This window comes from Podarcis filfolensis (genome assembly GCF_964270895.1).
Source record: "Podarcis filfolensis genome assembly, chromosome: 4".
In the NCBI taxonomy this organism is placed as follows: Eukaryota; Metazoa; Chordata; class Lepidosauria; order Squamata; family Lacertidae; genus Podarcis; species Podarcis filfolensis.
This window is the reverse complement of record NC_139607.1, coordinates 98,343,349-98,353,588: the sequence shown is the minus strand read 5'-3', so window position 1 is coordinate 98,353,588 and position 10,240 is coordinate 98,343,349. Positions and strand designations below refer to the sequence as shown.

The following is a 10,240-nucleotide window of genomic DNA, read 5'->3' as shown; positions in this document are numbered from 1 at the left end:
AAACACCGTTGTAAATAAGTAAGATTCCTGCCACTTTTGATTTGGAGATGGTGCTGAGAATATCCCCCTGCAGCTCAGATGTTTTGGGTCCCAGAAACCAACGAGGGTGCAATTTTTTTAAAAAAAATATGCCCTGAAGAAAGGCTTAGGGCAGGAGAGCACTAGGTGGGGAACCAGGCAGAGGGCCTTCTCAGTGGTGGCACCCGCCCTGTGGAACGCCCTCCCACCAGACGTCAAAGAGAAAAACAACTACCAGACTTTTAGAAGACATCTGAAGCCAGCCCTGTTTTGTTGTTGTTCTTGTTGTTGTTTAGTCATTTAGTCATGTCCGCCTCTTTGTGACCCCCTGGACCAGAGCACGCCAGGCCCTCCTGTCTTCCACTGCCTCCCGCAGTTTGGTCAAACTCATCTTCGTAGCTTCGAGAACACTGTCCAACCATCTCATCCTCTGTTGTCCCCAAAGCTTTTAATGTTTAATAGACCATTGTATTTTAATATTCTGTTGGAAGCTGCCCAGAGGTGGCTAGGGAAACCCAACCAGATGGGTGGGGTATAAATTATTATTATTATTATTATTATTATTATTATTATTATTATTATTATTATTTAGTCCAAGCATCCCCACCTGCCAGACCTCCCTGGTGGCAACCCCCCCCCCCCAGCACCACCACAATCTCTTCCCCCCTGGTAATAGTGTAAGGCAAAGCACAGGACCAGGGGACCCAATTATGGCGAAGGGCAGTAGCTCAGTGGTAGAACATCTGCTTGGTGTGCAGAAGGTCTCGTGTTCAGTCCCCAAAGGCATCTCCAGTCAGGGCTGGGAGGGACTCCCTGTCTGAAATTGAGCTGCTGCCAGTCCGTGTGAACACTACTGAGCTGTATCGACTGATGGCCTGACTCGGCGACCTTTTCAGGACAGAGAAAAAAAAGTAAGGTACCAGCGGTAAAACATTTTCATCATGTTCTCTTTTATCGTACAACAGGCTGTGAAATTGATATCCACCATCCACAACCTTTCCCTGTCTTCCATTTGAATTGTATGGCCAAAATCCTTTGCCCACTTTATAATTACAGTGGTACCTTGGGTTAAGAACTTAATTTGTTCTGACCTGAAACTGTTCTTAACCTGAAGCACCACTTTAGCTAATGGGGCCTCCTGCTGCCGCTGTGCTGCCGAAGCACAATTTATGTTCTCATCCTGAAGCAAAGTTCTTAACCTGAAGCACTATTTCTGGGTTAGTGGAGTCTGTAACCTGAAGCGTCTGTAACCTGAAGCGTATGTAACCCGAGGTACCACTGTACCGTACTTCTTTGGTTGTTTCATCCTTCAGTTCCCACTCTAACAGCAGATTGTACATTTTAGAGATGGTCTTCTTTTTAGGTTGTATTAATTCACTTTGGAATTTTGACACTTTTTGTTCAAAGCCTTTCTTTTTATCCTGATTAAATCTATGAGCTACTTGGTGGTACTGTAGCCAAATATTGCAGTAGCTACTAATCTCCTCATAAGGTTTAAGTCTCATCTCACCATCTCCTTCCATTAGCAGTTGTTGGTATGTGGGCCATACTGTTTCTGTGTTCCTTTTTTTTTTACTGCTATAACCTCCATGGGTGACACCCACCTAGGTTTCTTTGGTTCAAGGAGCAGAAAAGACTATTTATGTATGTGACCACGGCTGCACGTATGTTACTGGCCCAGAGATGGAAAGAAGATAAAAGTTCCCACCAGAGAATAATGGCAGATGAAGTTGATGGACTATGCTGAAATAGCAAAAACGACCTGAAGAGTCAGAAACCAGGAAAACCCAAATTTTAGCAAGGAAGGGGCGGAATTTACAACTTAAAGACCATTGTAAACCGTTAAAATCGTTAGTAGGATTGGAATATCTCTTGTAGTTAACCTTAAACCTTCTGGACATCATGGAAGAGGTAAAGGGTTTGGATTATCATAAAAGATGTGGGAGGAATTGATTAATGATAGGACCCACAAAGGGGAGGATGGAAGTCTAGGACCTTGTTTTTTATGATTTTTATGATTTATGTTTGATATCCCTCTGTAAAAGTTGAAAAACCAAATATATAAATTAGAGAGAGAGAGAGTGCACAGTGCTTTAAAAGAGGATTAGACCATACAATTGTATGGGGAAAATACGGAATAACAGATACAATTTTGCTTAAAATGTATATAGGAAGTGCAGTGTAAGCGATGGAAGTCAATTAATTAAATTTTATTATTGAGCTATCTGTAGAATAAATTTGGAAGAAAGTCTTCCAACTTTTTCTCCTTATTTTTCTTTTTTCCTTTTTTGTTCGTTTTATATATATGTGTGTGCTTATCTGAAATATATATGTATGTATATATTTGTAATATTTTGCTTATATTTTGTAATAATTATGTTAATTTTTTTTTAAAAAAATAACAATAAACGTTTTCCAATCTTTTCTAAAAATAATAAAAAATAAAAGAGGATTAGACAAACTCCAGGAGGAGAATTCTGCCAACGATGGCTCTGTTCTGCGCTCCGCAATCGGAGGCAGCGATGCTTCGGAATCCCAGTTGCTAGAAATCCACAGGGAGACGATAGCTCTGGTGCCCGAATCCTGCTTGCTGGTTTTCCACAGAAAACTGTTCAGCCACTGTGAGATCAGGATGCTGGACTAGACGGGCCATTGGCCTGATCCAGGACGCTCTTCTGATGTTACAATACGATACGATACAGAACAATGAAATTGGAAAAAAATAAATCTACATCAGACTTTCAAAACCAACAAGCCTGCTATGCCAGCTATCCCAATCTGGTTAGCCCCCTAAAAACTCTGATACCCCATTTAAAAAATACAATATACTCCCATAGAGACTACCTTACACTGCGTTTAAAACCAAAATCGCATTTGGATAGAAACTGTTTCTCAGGCGGCTAGTCCTAGTCTTTATAACCCTGTACCTTCTTCCAGAAGCAGAAGCTGAAAGAGATCATTTCCAGGGCGCGCACTATCCTGCACTATCTCTGCAGCTTTCTTACAGCACCTGGAAGCATAGATTTGATCCAAGGTGGGAAGAGTGCACCCAATTATTCTCTCCGCAGTCTTTACAACCCTGGACAGCATTGTTTTTTCCCTGCAGCTCCCAAACCATACACACAGACCATAAGTTAATACACTCTTCACAGTCCAATGGTAAAATGCCATCAACAGGTCCTTTGAGAGATTGTTCTCATACTTTGCAACGTGCTTCTGGTTTCACTCCTGTTTGCCACACAGCAGGGTCCGCATCAGGCTTGCCCTGCAGAGGTGAGCATGGCAGTTGAGTGAACATCAGAGTTTCACTTGATTGACATTCGTGCAGACATGTCCTAAGCCACCGCCTCAGTCCTTGTTTTATTTTTTCCTCCTGCAAGATGGCAGGGCTAAATTACTGCCTGGATTTATGAGTTAAATCTGCAGATGCGGTGCATATTTCGGGCTACATACCTGGGACGACTTATGCAATTGTGGGGCATGTCTCAGCTGCGCTGGAAGGTCCTGACCTCATCTTCCCTCTGAACAGGAGCAGCCGCTCCCATTCCTAGAAGCCATAAATGTGGCACAGTGGCAAGGATGGGCTATTTTGCAATGGAGCAAAGGTTGAGAGACTCCTGGCTGTTTTGCTAAGCAACAATAGTGGCGCATCTCAATCCTCAGAAACCACTAGTTCCGCTAGCTGAGAAAAATGGGGCTGATAATATGCTTTTAAATGAAAGCGATCTGAGGTTGAGTTAAGTTTGACCGAAAGCAGGAACCCCTGCAAGCTGTTTGGGGGTGCCTAGCCAGATCGGAGACATATAGTCCAATCCCAGATTTACGTAAAAGCTAAACAAACTATAGCTTAGGGCCACACTCCCTTGGGGCCCCCAAAAAAATTTAAAGGGAAAAAAATGGATGTACATTTCCAAAATATAAAAGATAAAAAACAAATAAAATCAAACCTATAGACAGCAGCTATAGGACGTGGGTGGCACTGTGGGTCAAACCACAGAGCCTAGGGCTTGCCAATCAGAAGGTCGCTGGTTCGAATCTCCGCGACGACGGGGTGAGCTCCAGTTGCTCAGTCCCTGCTCCTGCCCACCTAGCAGTTCAAAAGCATGTCAGAGTGCAAGTAGATAAATAGGTACTGCTCTGGCGGGAAGGTAAACAGCGTTTCCGTGTGCTGCTCTGGTTCACCAGAAGTGGCTTAGTCATGCTGGCCACATGACCCAGAAAAACTGTCTGTGGACAAACGTCGGCTCCCTCGGCCAGTAAAGCGAGATGAGCACCGCAACCCTAGAGTCGTCCACGACTGGACCTAATGGTCAGGGGTACCTTTACCTACAGCAACAGTGTTTTGTGTTGTGTAGGCTCCTATGATGTAAGCCATGGGCCCCGCCTGCTAGCCTGCTCCCAAAAATATCACTAGTTTGCTCCTTTCTATATATAGGGTGCCTACATTCTGCATGGACTGGTTGCAAGGCAACATGTGCAAATGGCTTGAGATACCCATTAGGTCCATAAATTAGTATTTCACATACATTCAACCACAAAAAACAACAGGAACAATTGGTTGTTGACAAAGGACAGCTGGACATATAAAGGGCCCCATTACCTTCAGTAGCTTAGGGCCTCATCAAACCTAAATCTGGCCCTACATGCATATTTAGAATCATTGAATTGTAAAGTTGGAAGGGAAACCAACCCCCTACAAGGCAGGAATTTACTTGGCAGTAAAGCCCACTTTTTTCAATGACCCTTACCTCCAGGTAACTGTGCACAGGATGAGGGACACGGGTGGCACTGGGGTTAAACCACTGAGCCTTGGGCTTGCCGATCGGAAGGTCGGTGGTTCGAATCCCCACGATGGAGTGAGCTCCCGTAGCTAGGTCCCTGCTCCTGCCAACTTAGCAGTTCAAAAGCATGCCAGGGCAAGTAGATAAATAGGTACCACTCCGGTGGGAAGGTAAAAAAACAAAAAACTGTGCACAGGATTGTAGCGCCCATGAGGCAAACCGGGATGAACCTCCGGCATCTTCTGAAAGATCTGCTGTTTATAGGCAGGCCTTCACAATGAGTTTCTCCTTTTTAACCAACTCGTGATGATTTTCATTATGCTTTATGGGTATTTGTATGAACTGATTATATGGCCATGCTGCAAGCCACAGCGATACACTTTATAAAAGTGTGGTTCATATATATTTAAATAAATGATGCTACTCTTTGCTCAGGGACCCCTTGCAATTTGCTTGGATTATTGCCCACATTCCTGTGGGAAATTGATTATGAGCCTTAATGCCACTAACTCAAGAATCCCCAACTTTCTCTCAACAGAAGAAGCCTCAAGGAAACACAATTGCTGAAAGCTTTAAAAAGAACTCCACAAAAAACAAAACAAAAAAAGCCACCATTGTACTCTTCTAAGCAAGCCACTGGCTATATGCCATGATTCTCTGGCCAAGCCTGACCTGGTATTAAAAAAACCAAACCCATATAATTCATTTAATAAATAATGTCAGATAAATCAAAGTGTCAAATGGGAGAGATGGGAAGGGCAGAAAGAGAGCATTCTTCACGGGAACGACATCTAGTTCCAGTTAAGGAGCAGAGGTGAAAGGGAAAGCCTTTTTAATCAGGATTTTTGAACAAATATTGACTTTGGACCTCTTCACCTCCATCTTAATACTTGTACACACATATTTTAAGAATCACCTTCTGATTGAGAAGCGATGCTCTAACATTCACAAGCTAGCCATGTTTTTGCAGAGCTGAAACCTGTGAAGTTATAAAGGTTTGCAGCGATTCTTCCACACTTTTAAAAAGATTTGTTTTAGACCCTTCAGAAAAGCCCACTGTGAACTGTTTGCAAGGCACCTTGAGCGTCACTTGCCTTCATAGCAATCTTCATGGCGATCCACATTCCTGGCCATCTCCAATGAGGTGTCCAGTGGCGTTTGCTGCAAGTTCATAGGATTGGTTTCAATCAATGACGTGGACAACTTCCTCACAATGATGTGGCTTGCAGTGTGTCTGTTCCCTTGACCCTTTGGGCTTATTAAAACTTGCCAAGAGCATTTGACCAAGTGGGTCCGGCATGCAGTCAATGTGTTAGGGAAGGAATGGTCTCAGCTGTCCCGAAAGACACCATGATCTCACCACTCCAGAAAATCTGTTGGTTGGTGTTGACCTTTAAAGCCCTAAACGGCCCAATATACCTGAAGGAGCGTCTCCACCCCCATCGTTCTGCCCAGACACTGAGCTCCAGCTCCGAGGGCCTTCTGGCGGTTCCCTCCCTGCGAGAAGCCAAGTTACAGAGAACCAGGAAGAGGGCCTTCTTGGCAGCGGCGCCCGCCCTATGGAACGCACTCCCATCAGATTTCAAAGAGATAAACAACTACTTGACATTTATAAGACATCTGAAGGGAAGTTTTTAATGTGTGACATTTTAATGTATTTTTAATCTTTGTTGGAAGCCGCTCAGAGTGGCTGGGGAAACCCAGCCAGATGGGTGGGGTACAAATAATAAATTATTATTATTATTACTACTACTACTGCCTAATCCCAGACCCATTTCAGGAAGGTGGTTGACAGGGTTGTGTGGCAATACTTGCCAAGTACTCTTGGAACAGATTGTCTCGACGTATTTCATGCCTAGTTATAGGGCCAAATTGGCTTTGGTCGCCTTGATGGATTACCTTTCTCGAGAGAAGGATCGTGTCTTTGTGGCACGGCTCCTTTCTGCACCATTTGGGGAAATATCAGACACCCAGAGCCACATAAGAAGTATTGCTGTGCCTCTTCTCCCCACAACACTGTTGGATTTCCAGAAGGGAAGAAGTACAGTGGTACCTTGGTTTAAGAACAGCTTAGTTTATGAACAACTTGGATTAAGAATGCTGCATTCCCGGAAGTAGGTGTTTTGGTTTGTGAACTTTGCCTTGGAAGCAGAACACGTTCCGCTTCCTGTTGAGTGTGTTCCATTTGTAAATCGAGTCCCCCACTGCTATGGGAAAGTTCGTAAACCAAGGTACCACTGTACTGTGTTCCCCTGCCTTATGGGCTGGGGGGTTCCCTTGTGATCTCCCCAAAAGGCAACATACATAAAGCAAGAAAAGTTTCCCACCCCATTCCTCCACCTGGACACAGGTATTTCTTTGTTATCCAGGAGGGATTCAGAAGCAGAGCTGGAAAAATGTTTAGAGATTAGCCAAAAACATTTTTGCTCTGCCAAGCATTTTTAGTGAATACGTTTTCTTCGTTGTTGGGTCATTTGATCTTGTATGCTACCATTTGATGTTGTGTTGTTGTTGTTGTTGTTTAGTCGTGTCCGACTCTTCGTGACCCCATGGACCAGACCATGCCAGGCACTCCTGTCTTCCACTGCCTCCCGCAGTTTGGTCAGACTCATGTTTGTAGCTTCGAGAACACTGTCCAAGCATCTCGTCCTCTGTCGTCCCCTTCTCCTTGTGCCCTCCATCTTTCCCAACATCAGGGTCCTTTCCAGGGAGTCTTCTCTTCTCATGAGGTGGCCAAAGTATTGGAGCCTCAGCTTCAGGATCTGTCCTTCCAGTGAGCCCTCAGGGCTGATTTCCTTCAGAATGGAGAGGTTTGATCTTCTTGCAGTCCATGGGACTCTCCAGAGTCTCCTCCAGCACCATAAATCAAAAGCATCAATTCTTCGGCGATCAGCCTTCTTTATGGTCCAGCTCTCGCTTCCCATACATCACTACTGGGAAAACCATGGCTTTTACAATACGGACCTTTGTTGGCAAGGTGATGTCTCTGCTTTTTAAGATGCTGTCTAGGTTTGCCATCGCCTTTCTCCCAAGGAGCAGGCGTCTTTTAATTTCGTGACTACTGTCACCATCTGCAGTGATCATGGAGCCCAAGAAAGTAAAATCTCTCACTGCCTCCATTTCTTCCCCTTCTATTTGCCAGGAGGTGATGGGCCCAGTGGCCATGATCTTCGTTTTTTTGATGTTGAGCCTCAGACCATATTTTGCGCTCTCCTCAGACCGTATTTTGCGCTCTATGATTTTTGTTGTATGTTTTCAATTTTATTTGTTGTGTGCTGCCACAGTATTATGTGCTATTACGGCTCATAAATACCTTTATATATACAAGAATAAAACGCTTCCTACGAGAGTATTTGAGTGTCGACCATCAAACTTAGTTAGAACCTCCTATCTTTCCTGCTGCCAGACAGACCCAAATTTCCTTTTCCTCATACACTAATATTTGTCAGGTTAGGCTGCAGCATCTAAATCCCAAAACATGTCTTGACAACCACCAGGGCTTCATCTGGCACCACCCAGCTATTATGAAAATCATTTTATTCTGGATGTGACATTCTAGAATATTGCTTAGCCCTTGCAGATCAGAACTGCAATGACGCTCGTAAGAATGCTGTCAAGTAGTGGAACTAATCTACTTATCTAGCATTCTTTAACCACCTCAATTGTGACCACAGAATGGGGACCTGAAAGCATGTTTCAGCTGTCCCAGAAGAAATATATATATGGCAGCCACTGGCCTTTCAATTAGAACAATGAAAATATTTCATATTAACTTGTCTCAGGAAGCTGTACATACTCTTAAGGCTGCAATCCTAAACCCATTTACTAGAGGAAGTCCTGTGGTTTACTTCTAAGTAAGCATTTTTCGGATCACATTGTACTGCCAGAATATAAATTTACCCTAATGAATAAAGAGTGGAAATACTTGACAAGGACACCCGCAGGAACAGTTGAATGACACCCACGGAAAAACCACCTAACAAAGATGGCTTTATAGATTATTTATTCTGTTAGTTTACTGGGGATGGGAGGGGGGAGAGGCGATTGGGAAAATTCAAAGTGTCTTAATCCATGTTAAGCAATCTCCAAACATTTGGGGGGGAAAACCTTCAACATGTTATCAGAGCGAACCCTGTTCCACTTCTACAATCATCTCTAAAATCACGAGGTCTATATTCTTTCTCTGTATACAGTTGTACCTCAGGTTACATACGCTTCAGGTTACAGACTCCGCTAACCCAGAAATAGTGCTTCAGGTTAAGAACTTTGCTTCAGGATAAGAACAGAAATTGTGCTCCGGCGGCGCAGCAGCAGCAGCAGGAGGCCCCATTAGGTAAAGTGGTGCTTCAGGTTAAGAACAGTTTCAGGTTAAGTACGGACCTCCGGAACGAATTAAGTTCTTAACCCAAGGTACCACTGTACTAGATTCTGACCAAACTAAACCTCCTGAGGTATTTTTTGTTCCAGGAGACTTAGCTGGGTCAGAATCAAGTATACACTTCTGGTCAATGAGCCACCATAGCGGCTAGAGGGCTATGAAAATTTGTCTCCAGGACTTTTTAGACTCGTCTACCCAGGGACTATCTGAAAAATCTAAAACCTGAGGGGAACGTTGTGTTGCCAGGTGCGAAATATATTGGCATTATCTTCAGCTCTCCTAACGGAAACAACTGAACAGAAACCCCATTACACCACAAACTATGAACACCTTTAATACCATCACAGCTTCCTGGAAACCGTAGTTTATTTGAGACGCTGAACAGTCTGTTGGAAATTCCTTGGGACTCTCCTTTCACAAAAAGGCAAAATTCCCAGGACTGGCTGGGAAAGGAATCTCCAACATTTCAAGTCTATGCAGCTGAGTTCCTATCATCCCCATCCCACACGGCTAATGGGAGTTGTAACACAGTAATATCTGAAGGCACCACATTGGCAGCAGAAGGCAAACCTCGTACACAAAGGCATACAGAGATTTTCATGATTGAGTAGATCTTCTGTTGGGAACAGCACTGTGTGTTCCTAAGGAGCAGGCGGATATTAGGACAATTCATTCTCCCAAATTCCTAATTCTCTGTTGGAGATCCTTCCATCAAAGTGCACTTGAACACCTCTTGAAAGGCAGCCAGAAAAGGCTCTGTGGCTTCTTCAACTGAGACGTGTCTCTGGAGTTCTCTGCTCAGAGAGGTCACCTCCTTCCCCTCCAGCCCACAAGGAACAATGTGGTCAAACCACGTCAAGTCGGTGCAGCAGTTCAGAGCCAAACCGTGTGAGGTGATATGCCTTCCACAGTGGATGCCTGGAGAGCGAGACAAGAGAGATGCATTAAACTTACTGGGAAGGGAGAGCAGCCGTCGATTTATCAAGTGCTGTGCTGCAATACAGTGGTACCTTGGTTCTCAAACTTAATCTGTTTCAGAAGTCTGTTCCAAAACCAAAGCGTT

General features: G+C 44.0%; 1 protein-coding gene across 1 annotated transcript in view; it reads right to left on the bottom strand.

The window, feature by feature from the left end:
- Positions 1-9,495: 9,495 nt before the first annotated feature.
- Positions 9,496-10,240, bottom strand: part of LIPT2 (lipoyl(octanoyl) transferase 2) — a 4,618-nt gene continuing 3,873 nt past the window's right edge. Inside the window, exon 2 of the mRNA XM_083610183.1 lies at positions 9,496-10,095. Within this exon, the coding sequence (XP_083466309.1) occupies positions 9,863-10,095 (233 nt within the window). The 3' untranslated portion in view covers positions 9,496-9,862. The remainder of the gene's footprint in view (positions 10,096-10,240) is intronic.